General features: G+C 38.5%; 1 protein-coding gene across 1 annotated transcript in view; it reads left to right on the top strand.

The window, feature by feature from the left end:
* Positions 1–2,330: 2,330 nt before the first annotated feature.
* The window catches only part of SYNE1 (spectrin repeat containing nuclear envelope protein 1), a 145,697-nt gene continuing 124,611 nt past the window's right edge, over positions 2,331–23,416 (top strand). Inside the window, exons 1-2 of the mRNA XM_023532164.1 lie at positions 2,331–2,433; positions 12,989–13,050. Coding sequence (XP_023387932.1) covers positions 2,331–2,433; positions 12,989–13,050 — 165 coding nt within the window. The remainder of the gene's footprint in view (positions 2,434–12,988; positions 13,051–23,416) is intronic.

Below are 23,416 nucleotides of genomic sequence, written 5' to 3'. Positions count from 1 at the left end.
TGTGTGATTGGCTGACTCAGAAAAGGTGAGGCCCTTACCCTTTCCGTGTACTTTCCTCTTTGCTGCTACGCACTTCTGATCCAGTCCTCAGAAAAGTGCCACCTTGGGCCTTGGAGACAGTGTTGACTTTGAAATAAATGGAGAAGGCAGCAGTTCATGGTAAAGGGTATGACCCTGGTGTCAGATGAGAGCAGATGTCGACTCCCTCCGTATGTGCTGTTTCTAACGTGACACGCAAACACATGGGGACAGCTATTCTCCTTGTTGAGAGGAGCCAGTTCTTGTGATTAGCAGTTAATGTTGTAACTGATGTAGCACATACAGTGGCATGCCACCCAGGCCCCTCCCTTCTAGGGCCCTCATTCCCTAGCAACCCAGAGCATTGCCCGCTAAAGGCTCACAGCTGAGCCCCTCCCCAGGATGTATTGGGCCCCAAAGATCTGCCAGATCCTAGTCATACCTGCTCCCCAGGGCAGCCCCTATCCACTGAGTGGCTAACACCTGGGGACAAAGTTCTGGTTCTTGCCTCAACTTAAGACATCTCTGAACGACCCTCCCAGTTTCAGAGACATCACTACGTCTCGGTTCAATATTTCTCTCTGTGCCCCATCCTGCTTTCTTCGCACCTCTAAAAATGCTGATTCCGAAAGCACATCCCAGAAAATTCACCTGCTGACAAAATTTCTTCTGGAGTTGGTCCCTGTTAGCCTGACGCTATGATAGATACATGGTAACGCCAAGGCAGATGCAGGTATAGAGATGTAGAAAGGAAAATTATTCTGTGGATTCACATGTGAGCCAACTTTCTGGAGCATCTGGTTAGATTCTGTTTCCTGTTCCGTGGAAGATGCTGGGGCAGAGGAGAGCGTGGCTGACACTGAAGGATGGAAAAGGTTGGAGAACTGGAGACAGGAACTTAAGGTTTCACTGGGGAGAAGAAGTCTTTATAGCTAGTAGCTCAGGAGGATGGGAGAACATATATGGACTAACTTGGAGGTGTTTTCTCTCTCTCTCTATTGGTCAGATTCTAGCCAAATAGTTGTTCACTTGCTTCAGGGCGACAAGGTGTCAGAAGGACTTAGTTTAGCTTTGGCACTTACTTGCTGAGACACTATTTTTGAAACTGGGTTGTTTGATCTGCAGTTGAGGATAGTATCAGTGTTGACTATCTAGGGTTTGGTAAAGATCAGGTGATATATATATATCATCCCATGGGGCAGTTTGGTTGTGAGGATAGAGTGAAGTGATCGATGGCATAGTCTTTTGCAGAGACTTAGTGTCTGTGTCCCCTGAGGCGAGTTGACTAACCTCAATAGCCCCAGTTTCCTAACATGTAAAATCAGGGGATTGGGCAAGATATTTCATCATAAGGTTCTTGCACAGTTTAAATTAGATAATGCATGTAATAATGTATGCAACGTTATGCCTGCAACGTGGTAAGTTCTAAACAGATGATAGTTACTGTTATTACAAATCAACTTAAAAATAATATGTTACTGTACTAATAAGCTTGAACACGTAGATTTGGGCTGACACCCGAGAAATTCATTCATGACACTCACCAGCTGCTGTCTCATGTGGAAGTTCCTGCAACTGGCGCGGTGGTCACGGGGTCTGTGAGCCGTGCATCTTTCTTTACTAGGAAGGTCACTGATGTCCCCACCTCCCCGCTCCAGGCCTAAAGCAACCGAAAGCTGTAGCACCATCTGGTGCTCTGTGCGTGACTGAACACTGAACGCAGGCCTTCCGAGTGGCTGATCCAACGTTATGGGCTGCGAATGAATCTGTTTACGATCGGGATTTCGAGAATTTGCTCTCCAAACTGTAAATTGACCTTATGTTTCAGTTTTACTCTTCTAAGTTCTTGTTTTTCATCGTTTTATCTTTATTTCAAATTTAGGAATTTAAATGTTAAAATCGTAGCTCTCTTTATACCTTCTTTAGAGGACATGCAGTATAAAATAGAAAAGTGAAATTGCATCGTTATTCTATTTCTGCTGCTGTATTCATAAAAATAATAGTGAGAAAAGAAAAATTTAGATGACAGGGTGGGAATAAGAAATAAAATATAAAATCCTAAAACATGGGGTTGTAAACCTCAACCTGCTTGAGACAAATTTAATGTTTCAGGACAGTAATTAAATGAACGACAGACAAACAAACAAATGAACTTTGAAGGCACCAGCTGAGGAAAAGTCATATTTACTTGGGAGAACTATAGGTTTTTAAAAAGCTTAGACCGAATACTGGATAAAAAAATATATATGTAAACACTGTGATCAACGACTCTTTCCTCTCTCCCGTGCCTGAAAAAGCCACTATTTGGGTTGATGAAAAGACTAGTATTAAAGTGCAGTTTCAGGTTTAAAGACTGGTTACACGAAGACGGTGTTTCAGGACGTTTTCAGTACCCGCCTTCCTTCCGCCGTGCTGGTACTGCCGAGTGCTCACAACAGGCAGAGATTTCAAAGTCGGGATTGCTTTCTTGCAAAACCAGGAGACAAGCCTCTTTTTCACGCTAGGGAGCCACACGTGGGAAGTTCCAGCCACACCTGCTGGAAGCTCTTCTGAAGACTTCTTCTGGGTTCTCTGATTGGAAGTAATCCTTTTCCAAAGAGATCAGTTGCCCTCACTTGTTCTTTATCAGTGGCCTTTTTGTGTGATTTATTAGGAAAAATCTTAAAACGGAAGCAGCATTTTCTCCTAGCTCCAATCCTAGCAAATGGTAGGGGCTGGCTTTCATTTTCTGCATGTTCATATTGCCTTTAATTTTATAACTGTGGTCTTTTTTTTTTTCTTTTTCACTCATGTATTCCATGTTTCTATTCGTTCCTTCTTTCCGCTGCATGTCCAGAACTTGGGCCACAGTGTACTTCTTTTTGATTCCTGTCCACACTCCTGGGCCATGAGGAACCACACCTGCCTTCTCAGATTGCATCCACAACTGGTCAGAGTGGGGTACTGGCACACAGGAGGGGCATAAGTGCGGCTATTAAATAAGTGAATCGAATAATCGGCAAATGAATCGTGTGGAAATTAAATTGGAGGAGGAGTCAGACTGCCTTACTTGTGGCCGTGGTTTTGTTTCTAGATTTCCGGCATGTGTCTTAACCCCCACCATGCTTCTTTTCCTTATTAACATCTGGGGTAATGACACTGCCTTTGTCTACTCGGCCAGGCCACTTTTGTAACCTGAATCAAATGAGAAGCATATATGAAAACACGAATTCAAAGTTTACAAAGGCATAAGGTATGTTCATTAATTCACTGTGCGATCATTTTCTTTTGCAATCTTTTTGTCCACAGATAGAGGAAGAACAAAGTGGCAGAAAAAAATGTTTCGCCAATACTGTTCAAATGTATGTTTATTTAGAACTAGAAGACATTAAAAGAAGCCACTGGTATGCATCACCTTGATGAACTCTGCAGTTTTCACTCTCTCATTATGTTTATTGCTTCTCTTCTCTTACTGTGTTTGTAACTCTCCTGCAAGACACATCTTTGTCATTGAACTTCAATAGTGTAAACGTAATCCTTTATGCAAAAGTCTGAGGGCCCAGCTTTGTTTCCAAATTCAGAACCTTTTGAATTTTAGGAATGTATTGTGCGCATACCACATGCTATGTTTCATCTCCTATTAGCAGTTGTAATCAGAGATATTAATATTTCTGCAGAGAAAAGCATGGATTTTTACATGAAGTCGGATGAAGATTCTAAAAAGCCTCCTCTCAATGCTCTTTTTTCCTACCAAATGGTTTTACTAAAAGTTGATGAAATCGAGGCCCGTTTAGTGTTTAAGGCCAATGCATCTGTTATCTTCTCTCTCACACACCTTGCCCCCCTCACAACCCTAACGACAATTCCCCATCTAAATAATGCATTTCCCCTATTGTCGTATTTCTGGGAACTAAGCTACTGCCTGGGCCCCTGCCTGGCACATTGTCCGATCTATGTGTCCTTAGAAAACCAGCCGTATTTAACTGCTTTACAACCAAATACATTAACATTCTCTAAATTATTATTATTTTCTAAATATTTAGCTGACTTACATGTACTAGATGCTTTTCCTGGTCTGACAGTGATAAAATTTTAAAATGAATGTCTCCGACTATATTTTTATCTGACAATAATCAACCAAAGCTGATAAACTTTTTTTTTTTTTTTACAGATCTGAAAATATTTTTAAAAGATTTAGAACAGTAAAATAAACTAAGCATAATATCAGGATATACACACCCTCTCCCCAGCCACCTACTCCCCACCACATAAGACATAACTTTTCAGATTTTAATGACAGTTTCTCAGACAGTACAGGATATTTTGTTCATATTGGAAAAAATTATGTAATATCTATATAATTTTTCAGCAAAGGATGTAGACTTGCTGCATTTTGGTATTTCTTAAATAGATATATCCCAGGGTAAAAGATTTTTGCCTAAATAAATATGTAAACTTAGGACTAACCCAATATGATAATGACTTTCCAGAGTAGTTAATTGAACAATAATAATTCAATTGAAACATATGCAAATTTTTTCAAATGTTCATACCAGTTTATTCTCATTTTTAAAAATGGATGCAAAAGGCATAGTTTAGGCCAATGATTCTAAACTGGGGTAAGTTTTCCCCAGCAAAAATGTGGCAACGTCTAGAGACATTTTTGATTGTCACAACTTGGGGTGGTGGGGAAAGGGGGTGCTACTATCATCTAATGGATAGAGGCCAAGGATGCTACTAAACATCCTATATAGGACAGCCTCTCATGACAAAAATTTATCCTGCCTAAAATGTCCATAGTGTTGAGGTTGAGAAACTCTAACCTAAGAACTGAGACACTTACAATCTTCTCATTCCTTGTACCTTAGATTTTAACTGAGACGATACTTTATTTTGCAAATATAAGTTAAATGAAACAGGGCTGTTTTAATTTGCTCATTGGTTTTACATACAAAAAAAATACAACTCTGTTTCCAAAAATCTTAAGAGCAATGTGTCTTTATGACATTTGCCTGGAGGAAAAAAATCAGAGCTGTGGTTAGACCATTCAACATAGGCAAAACTCCCTAAAAGTACTGTTTACTCATCTTTTTCCTCAAGCCCACTTTTTGAATAGCTCTTGATCTCTCCTCCTCCTTTCTCTGCCTTCTCTCATTAAGCTATGCTGGAGTGTAGGCGGAATAACTTTGGATGCCCTTGTTTCTTGTCACTTTTTTTCTCATTATTCATCTGATCAGAACATCAAAGTCCCATGAGATGGACCCAATCAAGCAAACCTAGAATCCTTCCATTGTAGAAGATGGAGCGGGGCAGGGGAGGGAAAGGAGGATCAAGACTCAAAAACGCGCACGTGTGTGCGTGTGTGTGTGTGTGTGTGTGTGTGTGTCACACAAGTAAATCTCTTTGTTTACTTAGCCTTTACTATGTAACCACTCCAAAACGTTGTGGCTTAAAACATTCACAATCTACTCTCACAATCTGTGGTTTGAGTGGTTAGTTCGCAGTTAAGTATGGATGGTTTTCTAAGACAACTGTGTTAGACAACATGCCAGGCAGTGTGTTAGTGTCTAGGGCTATGTGGATGGGGTACATGCTTTCTTCCCAGAAGGAGTTTGTAATCAGGTATATATGGGGGTGTGGGAAAGAGGAGACAACAGATACATCAACCTTGAAGCCTAAGATGGGTCTCAATTTGCTGGCTTCATCTGAGTTGAGTTTGTCTCAGATAAGCTGAGCTAGAAGGTCCAAAATAACCTCACCCATGTGTCTCACAATTGGTTCTGGCTATGGAAAGAACACCTCAGTTCTTCACAGACTCTCATCCTGCTTTCAATACGTGGTGGTTTTAGGACAGTGATCCAGGACAGCTAAAAAAGAAACTGCAATATCTCTTAAGGCTTAGAATAAGATGACAAACTTGTTTCTGTTACATTATTGATCAAAGCAAGTACAATACAAGATCAGATTCAAGGAGAGGAGAAATCAATTCTTCTCTTTGTTGGGAGGAAGGACAAAGTCACATTGCAAAGGAAGATGCATATTCCGGCTGGAGGATTTTATAGTGTAAACGTAAAATTTATCCTCTGGTCACTATTATTTATATTCTTTCTAGATCAAAATACATGCATCCCCTCTCAAGGCATCAAAAGTCTCATCCAATTATGGCATCGAGCTCCAAGTTCAGTGTCATTTGATCTGCATCTGTTCTAGATACAGATGAGGCTCCTCCAGTGTAATTTCTCTCAACCTCCAGACTTGTAAACTCAGAAGAGAGATTACTTCTCCTTATTAACCTAACATGTGATGATGAGACAGGGGCATGGCCATTGCAATAGGTGCTTCTGTCCAAAGAAGGGAAGATTGGAAAGGAGATAGCCATCGCGGTCCAACACAATTCAGAAATCCAGCTGGCACATAAAACCAGGTCCTTTAACCCAGGTGCAAAGGACGTTCTTTGTCCTTTTGATAAGAAGCAGCTCATGATCGTGGCTGATAGTTCTCTTAGGCTTCTTTTTAGCCATAAAAAGTGTGGTTCCCAAGTCCTCTCCTCATTTCGAACTGGCCTGACCCTTTAGTGCAAGCTGGTAGTGTTTCTGCTTAACAAATTTATTGGCTTCTTGAAAATCAGAATTAGTGGTGAGTTTAGTAATTGTAGATCTATAATTGGGATCATATAATTCTGATCCCGAAACAAATTATTTGATTTAGGTCATCTGATGGGGGCTGTTATATAATTAATAATAATTACATTGTCACCTTATATTTTTGTTGCATTTTTTCTCTTTGTAACCTCATCATTATGTTGTGTCGAGAAATTCAATCTATATATTTCTGTTTTTAAATTGTTTTCCAACTATTTTATTGAGATGAATCCATCTGCATCAAAAACAATGAAATAACTTACCTTATTCAATATTATTAGGAATGATATGATTTTATATGTATGATTTGTTTAAATTAACATTTACATTTACATAATTGAAAAATATATGACTTTTATTTAAACCATCATTGTCACTTAAGCACCTGAATAGTATAATGACAATCTGCAAAGAAGAAAAATGTTTATCATAACCTATTACAAATTATGAATGTACCAATTCACAGTACCCTAATATTTTTGTCAGAGATGTCATTTTAAGACTTAACAACTATATTTATTTAAATAATCTTTTTTCTTCGTATTTCTATATTTAAGATGACATTGAATTTAGTATTTTGTTCTTCATAATTGTTCATGATTCTGATAAAAATATGCATCTCAATGTACATACTTATATGCGAAATTCGATATCTCTAAAAAATAAATTCTTATAGAAGGATTTGTTAAATATTTTAAAATATGTTAATTTCAATTACTGTTAGCATTTTTCAAAATACCATCTGTTAAAAGAATATTAATATGTACTTTAAATTTCAGAATTTAGTCATGCTATTTAAAAGCCTGTGGCCATAGCATTGTGTCAGTTTTACATAATATATTGTATACATGGCAAATTCATTATATGTGGTAAAACGAAAATACAATTAACGTGTTTCTAGGCAGCAACTTTTTCATGATTGATTGCGAAGCCTTCAGATAACCCAGGCCAACCTCTTGCTGCGGTCTCTGTGCTTCCAGGTACAAACCACAGCTGTTCAGAATCAGCATGTCACGGTTCATAATGACTCATTAGGAGGAAAACTGTTGACTAGAGTCAAGTGTGAAAGCTTCTTAATGGTCACATTTAATTACCCTTTTTAAGTTGAGACTCATTTCATGATCTTGTTGTAAAATATCCAAATACTGAGGAAACAGATAAACAGGTCCAAGAAATAGAGAAATTGAATATCAGACTCAGCGCCCTTTATATTTCGGTTTTTTTTTTTTTTTTTTAAGAGGGCCGTTGCCATGCAGTTTGGGGATTATTTCCTATAACAGCTTTAACCCAGGGCCGTGTACATGCATATCCTTCCTACATAGATTTTTCTCAAGGCCTAGCGGCCTCCAACTCTTAAAGTCTGTAGGACCAGCTGCTTCTGAAGCAGAACCAGTGATGAAAGCCACAAGGCTGAAGGACCTTCCATAACTAGTTTCCCCCCACACCCAACACATACACTCAGACTGACCTTTAGAAAGGAATCAAGATTCAAGATATAGAAGAGGAAGGGAGGTTGGAGTTGCGTCTGCCCAGTAACACTCACTTGGATCGAAACCTGCCCTTAAATAAGAGCCTATTACAGATTCCTATCTGAGAACACCCACCTTGTAAGCTGGCTTCTTAAGCTTCACTTCCCTGTGTTGAAGTCATCCAGACACTTCACAATGCATTTGCAATGGGTTTCAAGTCTCACAACCTTCCCTCTCAAGCCTGCTACTTCTGTTTTTCATTTTCTTTTTTCTTTTTTAAATTTTTAAATTTATTTTATTAAAGCCTAGGTATTCCTAGGTGGTCTCCCATCCAAGTACTAATCAGGCCCGACCCTGCTTAGCTTCTGAGATCAGACAAGATCGGGCGTGTTCAGGGTGGCCTGGCTGTAGACCTATTTTTCTTTTCTTGGTTAGTAGCATCGTTATCCATTTGCCCAACATAGAAATATAGAAGGCACCCATAGCTCTTGCATGTCTACTTCTTTTTTATTCTCTTGCATCCATCTTATGCTTCTCATCCCTGTTGGGGCTGCCCTGGACCAGAATTTATCATCTTTAACGTGTGTTCTGTTCGTGTGCTCTCAAATATTCTTCCTATTTCCGTCTCTTCTCCCTTCAATTAAACATCTACACTGACATCATAATATATATTTCTGTGTCTCAGGTCTCATCTGATCATGCCGTTGTCCTGTCGAAAACCATTGATGGAGCCCTATTGTCCATAAGATAGATACCAAAGTCCTTGGCATGTTCAAAGGTTTTAATAACCTGGTTCTTGCCTATTTTCCAGGCTCACCTCCAGTACCTTCTTAAATCTTCTTCACTTTATAATCCAACCAAAACATGCCGTGATTTAAAAAGACTGCCTCTTTTTCCTCCAAAGTTCTCTGCCCACAAGTGGCCACTTATCTGGTGGTGGTTAACTTAATGGTACATCCCTTTTAGCTTCTCTGGACCTTCTAGCCCAGGGGCCTCCAACCCCCTGGCCACGGACCGGTACTGGTTTGTGGCCTGTGAGGAACCAGGCCACACAGCAGGAAGTGAACAGCGAGAAAGCTAGTGAAACTTCATCTGTATTTGCAGCGCTCCCCAGCGCTAGCATCACCACCTGAGCTCCATCTCCGATCATCAGGCATTAGATTCTCATAGGAGCACTGGTCCTTGGCACCAAAAAGGTTGGGTACCGCTGTTCTAGCCTGTTTCATGGCCTTTTAGGAGAATTACTTGTTCCCGTATTTATGTTCCCTCAGCACTTTCTATGTTCTTTTATTACAGTAGCAGACACATTGCTTTGAGCTATGATTTACATAAGAGTCTCTCCTATTGTATTACCAGTTCCTTAGGGAAAGGCCTGTTTTTTACTCTCCAGCACTCCCTTAGCAGATTCCTCCATTCATTTCTTTATTAAACATCTGCTACGCAGTGGTGAATTAAGACAGTAATGAACAAGTCAGATGCAGTTCCTGCCATCTAATCTAGAACCTACATTCTGGTGATAAAAATGAAAAGTCATCCACAAGATGATGGTTTCTTAACTAGACTGATATTGGTGGAGATGGAATACTCAGGAGATAAAATCGATAGCAATTCCTTATTGATTCAGTGTGGGGGACACGGAAAAGCAAAGAGCCAAGGATGACCTTCAGGTGACTGGCTTAAGAATTAGGTGGATTTTAGGCTCCATTAATAGAAATCAGAGAATAAAATCTAAAAACAAGATCAACTTCTTGTTCTCTGTGATCCTTAGAACTAGAGGACTGAGTTTACTTGTGGGATAAAGGTTTTCTTGTGGTCTTACCATTTTTAGAACTAACATACATGTTCAGAAAAATGCCTAGATGAATTACAGTTTTTATAGTTTTAGTAGAAATATTAAGCATGCGTATATAGGCATACTTGGTAAGACCACATCGTGCTGTTGTTTTGAAAAGCTGAAATCAGAAAAATCACTAGTAAGATTAACTATTAAATACATTTAAACAATGTTCCTTTAAATACAGCTCCAGGTGCACGAGGAGAACTTTATAAACCATTACTATGAATGTTAAGTTAGTTCTCTGTCAATGGCATTATAAAGTAGTGTTATTCTTCATAATAGATTTTCTAAGTGTAGTAAATAAACATTGACTGCATGGTTCGTATTGCTTCTAGGATTTAAACATTTTATGCTGTTGCTATCAGATTCAATTACTAAATTCTGGGCTAAATTATTCTGATTTTTATATCAAAAATGAGGATTTACTGACATGATGAAGTTTAGAAATTTTCTTTTAGGAAAATAGTAAGTAAAATCAGAAAATATTTACTTAGAATTCAGCCGGCCGTGTCTGATGATATAAAAAGTAGATTGTTAAGAACCAGTAAAATCTGCTTTTGCAGCCATAAAAGGAAACATGAAGAGAATTTGACATTTAGATACATACAAAATTGCTACCAAAATCATAATTTTCTCTTTCTAAAAGACCTTTTAGCTAAAATCTAACTAAGACTCAGAGATTTACCATCAGCTGGAACTATTATAATAGCAGTATTGTTTCATTAAAGGTGGTATATATAAATACAACAATTTAAAATTAGGAGGTAAGATATTATCAGTAGATTATATACCTAATTTTATGACTCTATGCACTAACATTATGCTAATTTATTTTAAGATTTTAAAACATTGACATCTTGTGATATTTGTAAAATAATATATAATCTCAAACTGAGTTTAAAACTGTACCAACACTATAACTATACTTATTGGCTATTTTAGACTTAGAATTGGATTTTTTGTATTATAGATAAAGTTCTGAATTCCAGCAAATCTAGCTTGATTAGCTAAGATCATTCTGTTGCTACATGACTTCACTTATAGAACCTAAAGATTTGAAGGACAAAGTCAAATGGATAACTATGAATTTATCATTTTGATGTGATTAATATTTTATATGACTAATAGAGTAATTCTATGCTATCTTTGGGCAACAGAATAGTGGTATAGGATCAGGACATTAGAGTCTAAAACTTGACTCTGGCACTGGATGACTTTGGTAAAAATGCTTAAAAAAACCAAATGCCTTGGTTTCCTAATTTGTAAAACAGGCGTTGTAATACTTGCTGTTTATAGATTTGTTAGAAGAAATAAATAAGTTAATACCTATATATTACATGATATAGAACTAATTAATTAAAGTAATTGAATTATAATGTAATCTATGTAGAAATAGAGCTAGAGATGGAAATAACAGTGACGTACATAGGAAGTATTGCTTATTATACTGGTTTATTGTTGGTATGTCCTTGAAAATTAAAGTACATGTTTAAAAGTACATTAGAAATAATGGCATTCTGTAAATCTTATGGATATATCCTAAATTTCTCCAAATTAAAAAGTCTCATTCTTGATTTTCTTCATCTGGCAGTGTATATCTGTTACATTCGTAGGCACTGGGAGCAGTTACTGTGCTCATGGCGGGGTTGTTCTGACAGGCAGCCAGCTGTTCCCAGCTGAGGCTTGGGAGCAGTCAGCTCTTGAGATGGAGATTTGAGCATCATTCCTCAAAGGGTGAGGAATCGAAATTATGTATTGTTCACATGTATTTCTCACAACATCTTCTAATGTTTCACAAACACCTGACAGTCACTCAAAGTTGGTGGAATGAGTAAAATTCACCCTTTCTTTGATCAGTGTCACATTGGCCCCTCTCCGGCCTTTTTCTCCATTTACCGCTGATTAAAACTTTCATAGGATCTTCTCTCTTTTTCTTCCAATATGAGTTTTCTCTTGTTCCGTCACAAATCACCACAACTGTCACCATTTCAATAATGGTCACTTACTGTCTCCAAACTTTCGTGGGTCAGGAGTCCAGGCACAGCTTAGATGCGTCTTCTGCTCAGGGTCTCAAATATCCGAACTCAAGATGTCAGCAGGGCTGCATTCTCAGCAGGGCTACATTCTCATCCAGAGACCGAACGAAGGAAGAATCTACTTTTAAACTCATTCAGGTTGTTGGCAGAATTTGTTTCCTTGCTACTGTAAGACTGAGGGTCCCAGTTTCGTGTTGGCTCTTGGCTGGAGGCTGCCCCCAGCTCCTGAAGGCAGCCCACACTTCCCTGCCACGTGGCCCTCTCCATAGGCGGGTGATGACATGACCATTTGCTTCTACAAAGCCAGTGGGAAAATCTCTCACTCGAGTCGGCTAAGATGGAATCTTACAGAAAGTAACATATTTATGGGTGTGGCATCCCAAACTTTGGCCATATTCTGTTGATTAGAAGCAAGTTTCGGGTTCTGCCTGCAGTCTGCCTATGTGAAGCTGTGGACTTCTCTTTGGAGGTCACCCTAGAGAGTGCTCACCACTCTCCCCAACCGAGTGAAGTACCTGTGACACGTCACATCTGCAGCTCTGCCCGACGGCATTACTGTAGAACTGAGTGCATATGTGTACACATGCCCTCGCTTGTCTGTCTCTACCTCTAGAGATTTCACGGTGGAGATGTTGTCCATTCATCTCTCTGTATCTCTTTTCATTTAGCATAGAATTTGGCACTTAGTTGGTCTCAGTGAACCTTTTTCAAACAACTTTATTGAGGTCTAACTGTACAGTGAACTTTCAATAAGTGAATGAAGGTAAACATAGGGCCAACATATTGCAAATGTTAAAGTATTTGCTGATAATTTTTAAAGGAGATCTAATTGATTCATAATACTCTTAGAGCTGTATTCCTTCTTCTTTTGTGACAATAAATCGATACAATGAATTAAAAGATCAAATAATATTGCCGTTACTTCTAGAGTTGTGTAACTACATTTTTTATGATACACCTTCATGACATACTGTGTTATCTAATGAGATTTTTTTTTTTTCCTTCTAGATGAGCAAGAGATAGTACAAAAACGCACTTTCACAAAATGGATCAACTCTCATCTCTCCAAGGTAAAGGAAATGACGCAGAATTCTGCGTTTACTTAGTTTGAGTCAACAGATCATTGAAAGCACAGCATGCAGGAAATGCTGCTGTCTCTGTTGTCACTATTGTCGTTCCGTGATATTGGCAATCCTATCGGTTTCCTTGTCGCCGACAGGCAGGATTTGCTCACGTCGCCTCTGGGAAGACATGAACAGATAGTTCCAGTCAGGAGAGGTTGCTTCATGTCAGTTCTGTGAATCTTGGTGAGATAATTCATCCGGAATTATTTCTTCCCTACAAACGTGTGTGTCATAGGAAGAGAAGAATTTGTGCTGGACTTTGGTTTGTGTGGTTTTGATTTGTGTCAGAAAGAAGCAAGGAGTGGTCTGCCCTGAGGAAAGAGTTTTATCTGAGGAGATCGTGACAGTGTCTTGTCTCCCCTTTTAGTGCTTTCAATAGAAAAGAAACTATGGAGTTCAGACGCTAAAAAGACTCGTTATTCTGAGATGATCCGCACTGATACTAGGTTGTATCAGGTAACGGTATTTGTACATTAGTATTTGAACATAAATACTAATATAAAACCAATTCCCATATAGCTACATCCCAGTAAAATTAATCTCTTATAATGCTGATGAAAAAAATATGCAAACCAAAAAAACACTGCATTTGTAAAAATAAATACAGATGATGCCACAATCGTCTGAATTCAGTTAGGATCTTTTTGCTGACCGTGGTGCTGACAGTCCGTGTGCAAGGCAGGAGAGCCCGACCGGCAGTTTCTGACCAGGGTCGTTCCCACAGCCTCTGTTCTAGTTCAGAAGCTACAAAAGCATGACAATGCATTTCAGTCCCGTCGTACAAATCAACTGCTTGCTGCGTGTGTACACTAGGCTTTGGAGACACGGAAAGGTTAGTTAGGCACTTCCCCAGGCCTTGGGAAGTTCACAATGCCGCAGAAACCCAAGACGAGAACGATATGTCTTTATACAGGATGAATTAGAATTCTCTCTCCTGTAATCTCCAAAACCTACTTGATGAGAAGTGGCTCTCAGGCCCTGTGTTGTCCCTTAGCAAATGCTCAAAGAATGTTAGCAGTTTCCCCTGCGGCCCTCTTCCAGAGCCATCCCCCTACCTGGCTTTCCTTTCCTGCCTGTTTTCTCCAGAATCTGAAATCTCAGCTCTTCTCCAGAACCTGTAGCAAGGTGAAGTTCAGCTAGTCTTAAATTATTTTGTACAGTTTGATATTTTACCTTCCCAACAACATTGTAAGGTCTTTAAGGCATTCTCTAATCTTTGGAATTTCTTTATAAATCTTAATAGCTCTAATAAGCACAGTGCTGAGTACCATACAGAGATGTTTAATAAAATAAAGATAGCAAAGAGTCTATCTTTTCTTATTTTGTTAGAATAGTAAAGAAGACATCACTGGGGAAAAAAAGTAATGATAAATTTCTGGCACTGTGCTAAGTGCTTAGCATAGGTTATTTTATAGTATTCATCTTTATAAATTGGTGCCACTCAGATTTTAATCCAGGCATGAATCTGAAGTCCCAGTGTTCTTACCATACACATTTTTATATCAATAGTATCATTCGAAAGAGCCAGAATATTATTATTTTTTATTTATTTATTATTTATTTGTTTTTCTTTCTCCTCTTTAATTCCCTTCCCCCCACCCCCACCCCCCACCTCTGACCTATGGATGTTGCTGTTTTCCCCTTAAGAACTGTATCTCTGAAGGCGAGGCGTCTCCTCCCACACACTCACAGTGTGCACCTAGGATCTGGTGCCCCTGGGCCAGGCATCCCCAGAGCACTCAGAGGGGGGGCGGGCTGGCCCATGGCTCCACCTAGGGTGCGAACCCAGCCAGGACCTTCTGCGTGTAAAGCAGACGTGCTAACCATTACACTATGGAGCCACCCGCCAGAATATTATTACCTCCACAACTGCTCCATTATAACCTTAATGTGATAGAGCTTTGCATTCTTTTTTTTCCTTTCTCCTTTGTACTTGTGATTTTTGATTTTACCCCTTTGGGTCATCTTGAAAACTGAAGCAGAACAATATACCTATACTTGTTATCCTGAATTTATTTATACTGACAGTGTCGTATCTTGCCAAACATTGCCAAAACCCACAAATTCATTGGAGAACGTTTTCTTTTTCTGACTCCTTTATATTTGGAAAACATTCTGAAAATAAAATCTGACCCCATTACCCAGCCTTGGCAGTTGAAAGTTTTAGGGCAGCTACAGAGTTAATGTTTAAGTCTGCATCTGTCTCAGCAGCTGATTACGTGACCCCCTACTCATTTCTCTCTCTTCCCCATCCTTGGCTCACCGTTAGCCCAACTTGAGTTTCTATTTCCAGCTCTGTTTCTTTCACATTCACCCTCGTATTTCCCTCCCAGCCCTGTACCATCTCTGTCTCTCCCATCCTCTCCCCTCCTCCTTATACTCCCACCCAACCTTTCTGTCTCTGTCTTCCCACCCCCATCTTTATCCTCGTTTTTAACCGTACCTTGTCCTTATAAAAGCACATGCAACCTGCACATTCTAGGATTTGTAGTATCATTCAAGTCACGTTGACATATACAACCAAATTAAAATGGAAGCACACACTTTTCCCCCCAAAGTAGTGTCCTCACTTACTTCTGAGAATAAAAATACTTCACTTACAGCAGAAATAAGGTCAATGCCATGTCTTTGACCCAGCCTCTGGACCAAGACATTGTGTCACTTTTCTTGCTGTCTCTGAGAAGACTTGCTCGCAAAATCATTCTGTGATCCTAGAGTGTGCTTGGTCCCGTCACTCTAGCACCCTGTGGACATGACAGCCAGCCCATGTGTGCACATGCGTGCACACACACACACACGCACACACTCAGTCGGTTAGGCTCCATAGAAGCCTGTGTCATGCCCAGAGTCTCACTAAATCTCTCATGAAAACAGCTTCTTAAACTTTTGGTCCTTGATTCCTGATTACCTATCAGCAACACACAGACATCTCCTCTGACAATACATTTTCAAGCAGGCCCAAAGCTATACTTAGAATAGAAATATTTGTCACTAAAAATGATCCACAGAGAAGCAACTTAACCTGTTCCAAGGTCTTTCCTTACCTTCCAGAGCTTCTTGAAGCTAACTTTTCTTCTTCCTGTTTTTTTTTTATTAAATAACCATGGCCAATAGTTTGCCCTATAATGAGGAAACAGGCTGCCCCAAGGATGGAGCCATAATTGCTGTCGATTTTTTAAAAATCTGGTGTCTTTTAGTTTATTGGGTCAGATGGAATCTGGTTTGGTGTGCTATTTGTGTATTTGTTTACTTTGCCCAGAAATACTTAACCAATGTAGACCCAGTATTAGTCGGCTTGTGCTACTGTAACAAAATTAGATAGAATGGATCACTTAAACAACAAACATTTATTTCCCACAGCTCTGGAGGCTGGGAAGTCCAAGATCAAAGTGCCAACTGATTCATTTCCTAATGAGGGTCCTCTTCCTGGCTGTGTTTTCACAAGGCAGAGAAAGAGAAAGCGAGAACGCTGGTCTCTTCCTCTTCTTATAAGGACATTGATCCCATCGTAGTGCATCACCTCACGACCTCCTTTACACCTCATCACCTCCCACAGGTCCCTCTTCCAAACACCATCGTGTTATTAGATTAAGGTATCAACGTATGGACTTGGGAATCGCACAAGCATTGAGTACAGCGCATACCGCAGGTTCCATCTGAAGTCCAGCTTGAAGCACATGAGAATTTCTTCCAAACCTATGAAATAGGGACGGGTACTTGATCCTCGAATGATGACAGTAACGAACTTCTCTCCTCTTTCATAGCAAATGTTTCCTAGTGTGATGATGAATCCCTGTTGTACGTAGCTCTGTGTTTTGGAATTGTTTCAGAAAATCTCATAACCAAACCATTTAAAAGAGTTAAAATGCATTTTATTCCTTGTTTTTTCTTTTTTTTCTCCTACAATTTTCTGTCGGCATCTACCGATTAAGGTCAGAAAATGACCCATGTCAAAAATATTTTTTTATGTTGCTACTCAAGATATTAATCTTAATTCATCTATTACTTACCCTATGTGATTTTTCTCTCTAAGAATAAGAACTGAGAAGTGTGCTAAATTGGCAGAAAAAAAAAAACAGTTTTAACTTCAGAATGCAAGTCGTAGATATTTTGCAAGATCTCTATTGTTTGAGGCTTTTGTGCAACAGTCATGGGAATTTTTGTAGATTGAAACTTGAATGATAAATCACTTCATCCTAAATCTGTGATAACATCTTGCTACTGCAATGCCTTCTTTAAAGATTTTAAGCAAATGAAAAACACTTTTATTTTAAAGGGCAATACGAAAGACTGCTTTTTTAGAAAGTTTATATCTGTTTTCTCAAAATCTTCTTTAGAAATTGACCATTTCCAAAAATAGCTTTAATGTAATAGGTTGTAGCAGATTTAAGAGCTGGGATGTTGAACTGAGAAGCCAAAAAAATATATATATATATATTGATCCTTCCGTCTAAGGTCATTTGATCTTGGCTGAGTTTGGAAATGTTCAAAAGATGCTTCATGGAGATAAATTTGGGGAGGTTTTTTAATGAAAAATGTTCATTTTTCTTGGCCGCTTTGCTCAGTTTCAAATTAATAAACTACTTCTAATTAAATAAAATAATAATCTCTTTTACTGATGACATTCCAATTTATTGCAACAATTCATTGTAAATATTATGACAGCACTATGAAGACAAGGTGCAAATAAGAGAGCAATTTGTTTTCAAAAAATATGTTTTTCTGAAGACAAAAATCTTATTAAAAGCAGAGGGAAAAAAAACCCAAGAATTTTCCATGTCTTTTTGTGCCATTTTTTAGTATTCAGATGTAGATTATTCAAATTTGTGGATATAATTATTAGTTCATTTTTTTTGATGTTTGCTTTGTTTTCAAATCGAAGTCTTTATGCTTCTGCAATTATACAAAACATCACAAATCACAAATTGTCATTATAATGTAATTTAACAATAACAAAAATTAGTGGATTGTATTTATTTCATATGCCTGGTGATTCAGGAATGGGGATTCATATTTAGACATGAACCCTATAATTTTCTTTCTCTTCAAGAAGATCCCGCATCTTTCTATTATTTGCTCTGTCAATGAAAGAAGGTGGAGTATTTATTTTTTAATTAGCCCAAGATTGATTTTCGGCAATGGCTTTTCAAAGTTAGATCTTCATTCTGTTCGAGCTTGTCATTACTCATTGCTAAAAATGATTCTAAATCTTACAGCTGCTGTTTATTGAACTCGTATCAAGTGCTAATTACTGTGCCTTAGCAATTTTATCTTTTATTTAATTCTCATAAAAATAGTCAAATATAAGTCTTCTTTTTATGGTTTTATAGAATATGAAGCTGAAGTTTAGAGTAAATCAATAATTTTAGTTATTAATAACAAGTAGTGAAAAAACAGATTTCAATCCCTGGACTCCTAAGCTTGGGCACTAACCATGGTGCTATACTCCCACATTTTGTTTATTTAGCTATTCATGCAGCAAGTACTTTTCAGGTCCTATTATGGGTTAGGGGTTGTTGATACAGAGTAAAGAAAGATAGATATGGCCCATGCCATCATGAAACTGATAGTCTAATGAAGAGACAAACAACTCTGGTGAAGTTTGTGTGGTAAATTTCACAAGAAGGGAAGTACAGGGCGTCAAGGAACACACGGCAAACACAACCAACCCTACAGGTAATCCGAAGGCATCATAATAGGCTTTCACAGGAAGAAAACGCCTTGAGAAATGCCTTGGGATTGAGTAGGTGAAGGAACCAGTATTTTCAAAAGTTGAAAGATGAGAAAGTGCATGGTATAGTAAAGGAAATGCAAGTTCAGAATGCCTGAAAACATGTGTTCCAGGAATGGACTGGTGACAGAGAAAACTGAGAATTGGTTAAAGGTCACTCATTAAGAGAGTCTGGGTGTTGTGGGCGGTGACATACATTACAGAATCTTGGGCAGAAAAATGAAATGACTACTGTGGCCATTAAGTCTTTCTTTTTCCCTCCCTCTGCCTCTCTATCTCTATCTCTCTCCCATAAATTAAAACAGAATGGAGTAAGATTGGAGGTAGAGTGATCCTGCAATAAGCCAGCTGGGGGATGAGGGCAGTTTGGACTAAAGCAGTGGTAGGGAATGGAGAAAAGTGGGTTGATTGACAGGTGTGTGCGGTGGACTGGATAATGAATTGGAATCTTGGAGGATGAATTAAGAATGACTTCTAGATTTCTGAGTTGAGCAAATGATTAATATCATTACAGAGAGAGAGAATATAACAGGCTTGGGGGAAAGCTAAGAAGTTCAGTTTTAGAAAGATTACTTGATAGAGAGAAACCCATTTGATCTGGTAGTTAGGAAGTCATTGGCCACCACTGGGAATGGCTATGTCATAGAAGAAATCAGACTCCAGCAAACTGATGAGTACACGAGAGGTCAGTGTCTTAGGACACTGAGTGTATATTACATGTTCATGAGACAGAACATAAGATTTGGTAATGGTTGTTTTCATGAAGGGTAGTTTTAAGTGTATGTCTGTATTGAAGGGAATGATCAAGAACTAGTAGAGAGGATGAGAGTAAAAAAGAAGGCAAAGAAGGTTATTTTGAAGACACGAAGCTCATGAGGAGATGGTGAGAGAGAAATGAAGAGCACAGTTGGAGTGTAGGTCTGTACCAGAAGAAAGACTTCTCTCCTTCTCTGAGACCAGAGTGGGGATAGGAAAGAGGGGTGTGGATGTGCCTAAATTTGGAGTGGGGCAGAGAGGAAGACAGAGGAGGGATGGACTTGGGTTTGAGAGGATTCCCACCTAATAACTACTTTTTTTTTTTTTTTTTAGGTCTAACAGGATAGTCTGTATTTTTGAGTAAAGAATTTATGTTAGAATAAATATTTTTAAAAGTGACACTTAAAAAGATGTTAGTTCTTTAACATTTTAAAATGTATTTATCTTAGCAAATTCTTAAATTTTATGCAAGACCTGTTAGCTATTATTATTGTATGAAGTCACCATGGCCCCCAAAGGAGACGATTTAAAGATGTGTTTTCCAAAAAACTTCTGTAAGAAATTAGAATTTTTAATTAGAAAAAGAGTGTAATCTTGACATAAACATCAGTTATATTGTGTTATCAAATGCTTGTAGTGCCCCATTTTCTCTCATTCTGTCAAATGGAAAAGAATGTTATATTTGTATTTAAATACTCTTGATTTAATCTTTATGATATTTGGCTATAAAATAAATATAGTTTGGCAATAAGTCCTTTACAGGGAGAAATAGGTCTCAAATAGCCATTGTTTAGTGTTTCTATAAATGGTATGTCTCAATATGCAACAAACAGTCCCTTCTTTCTGCTAGCCTTAGATCTCTGGGGCTAGTAAGGGCAGGAACTGAATATATTAAGTATTGTAACTTTGAGATGACCTCAGGCATGATATGAGCATTTCCTCACTTTTTAGAAGAACTTAAAAAGAAATCATCCTAAAACATTAGTTATGTTCTGTATTAGTTTGCTAAGGCTGCCATACAGAGTATTATATACTGGGTGGCTTAAAATGAGAAATTTATTATCTCACAGTTCTCAAAGCCTGAGACTCTGAGAAGCCTTCTGTGCTTCATCTTAGCTTCTGGTCAGTGGCCTGCATCACTTGATATGCCTCGGTTTGCAGCTGCGTTAGTCCACTGTGTCTGTCTGTACCCATGTCCATATTTCCCTCTTATATAAAGACAGTAGGCATATGGGGTTAGGACCCATCCTGATGACCTCATTTTAACTCTGTTACCTCTCTGAAGATTCTACTTCCAAACAAAATCACATTCTGAGGGTCAAAACTTGCACATATCTTGGGGAGGGGACACAATTCAATCCATAATAGTTTCCAATCAGGGCACATTTTAATACCAAGTTAGAGTCATACACTTCTTTAAAAGGGATGCTGCTAATTTTCCATGTTTTTTTTTAAGTAATTCATTTTAATAATGACTTCGATTGACATTTTAATAGTCCTAAAATATCACTTCGGGGGCTGCTTTGTTCTTCAGTTGTCTTTCCACCAACAGTGCTAAAAGATAACCATGAAACACTTTCAGAATTAAATTTTACCCCCATCTGTTTCCTGTCCATAGTTTGGTGGAAATATTAATGAATTAAGATGAGAAAAAGAAGCAAAGAGGAAAAGGTAAATGTAATAATTCACCCCAGAAGTCATTCTTTTAGTTGTTTTTCTAACAGTGCTTTAGTTTGACAGTCCTAAGCATCCCGATACATTAGTTATTTCCAAATGTGTAGCTAAAAGATTACAAAAGACAATCGTTTCAAAATGAAACGATTTATCAATAGAATGCATTGATAACATAGGTATAGATCTACAAAGTTTATGGAGGTTATTAAACATTTCGATAATATTTGTCAAATTCCCTTACTTTAGAAACTCTTTTCATTTATTTGTGCATTCATTCAATAAATATTTTAACATGCTGTTTGTATATGCAGCAATATTCTGGGTACTGAGAATGTAGCAGTGAACAAAACAGAAAAAATAATCCCTGTATCGTGGCACTTATGTCCTAGTGAGGGAGATGGACAGTAGAGAAGGTGAATAAGGTTTTGTGTGAAGGGCAGACTGAGGAGGGTCCAGGGCAGAAGAAAGGAGGTAGATGAGAAGGTTGTTGAAGTCATCCGGGCAAAAGACATATGTCTTGAACTGACGTAGAACAGTAGAGGTGGTGACAAGTGGTTAGATACTGAATGAGGTTGAAAATAAAGCCAACGAGATTTGTCGATGAATCAGCTATGAGGTACGAGCGAAAGAGAGGGGTAAAAGATAACCCCAACTCTGTACTGAATAAAACAAATAACTTGAGGAATATGCTTCTTTTATGCATACTACATAGTGGAAAGAATTTTAGTACATGTGAAAATTATTAAGAACAGTTTTCCAAGCAGATTTAAAGTTGGGCTGGAGGGTGGTTATTGCCTTTGGGATATTTGTTCGGAATTGAATTAAGTGATTTAGGAAGTGGAAATGATTATGCTCACTGTCATAGGAAACAAAAAAGAATGGGAAAGCTCTTCTCACTTTTGCCAAGTAGAGGTGGAAAATAGTCACAATACTGCTTTTACAGAGTGAGAAAAACAAATTACACATGAAATTTTTAAGTTGCTTCAGCTTGTTCCTGGAAATATTGGGAAATCTAATTAGATTTTCTGAGTAAAATGAAAAAAGCATTATAGACATTGAATTAATTTTATTTGGCTACCGTCAGTGGTTAGCATCATGACTTTTCCAGTCTGTTCCAAGGCTACTTTGGCATTTTTAGACCTTTTAGTGCAATGGGCTCTTTGCCAGCCTTTGGGGAGGCAACTTGCTGCACATCTGCTGCTCAACCCCTCTTCCCTTCCTGCTCTTCTCTGTTCCTGTTGTTTAGCTTGTTGCTTCCACCCATCGGATAAGCATCAGAGCAGGCGAACGTTCTAGACTGGTCCAGGCATGGGTCTGTCTCCATGCACTATCTCAGGTAGTTCCTACCTAAAAGTTATATGAATCGGAGGTCATGATTGGTCTGGTTCTAGAAGTGATGACCATCATGTGTGCAGAAGTTTTGAGTTGCACAGAATACACCCTGAGAGCCAACCCTTGCCTTAGGACGGCTTTAAACACTGTTTGGGAATATCTCAGGCTACGAGCATGTGTCATGTTCAGCAAGTCTGATGGTGCTCAACAGTGCGTGTAGGTATCAAGTGGAGTAGAGTGATCTGTGCCATGTGCTGTTCCTTTAGACCTTTTCTAGTCCGGTTTTACTGGTGTCACTAAGAAATCTAGCGATCACAAACTTTAAACCCTAGGATATGTGTTTAATATTTCAAAGTAAAATGCTATAGCTATTTTTTTTGTACCACAAGATGTTTTGAGAGTTTTTCTCCAAGAGGAAAAAGCTATTTTTTTTGTACCACAAGATGTTTTGAGAGTTTTTCTCCAAGAGGAAAAAGCATTTAGTGAGAGACTGCCCAGTTGTCCTGAGACTAAAAGTATTCATGGTAAGTGAGGGCCTGGGTTGGTCCTGGAATGAGATAGGTGATTTTGTTCTTTCCTTTATGAGAGGCTGAATCTTTCATGCTATAAATCTCCTTGATAGCTGTGTGATGCTTATTACTAAGATACTCTTGGCAACACTTTACATGTGGCATGACACACCATTGCTGGGAAAATGAAGCATGTCCCTATGCAGTTCCGCCGAGAGGGGACAGATCACTGTCCCCTGGAAGCTCATCCAGGGTTTCTCCTGAACTTCGCTCCGTGTTCCTTTTACCTTTGCAGATTTTATTCTATGTC

This window comes from Pteropus vampyrus, unplaced genomic scaffold (assembly GCF_000151845.1).
Source record: "Pteropus vampyrus isolate Shadow unplaced genomic scaffold, Pvam_2.0 Scaffold78, whole genome shotgun sequence".
Taxonomy (NCBI): domain Eukaryota; kingdom Metazoa; phylum Chordata; class Mammalia; order Chiroptera; family Pteropodidae; genus Pteropus; species Pteropus vampyrus.
This window is presented reverse-complemented; position numbering and strand designations above follow the sequence as displayed.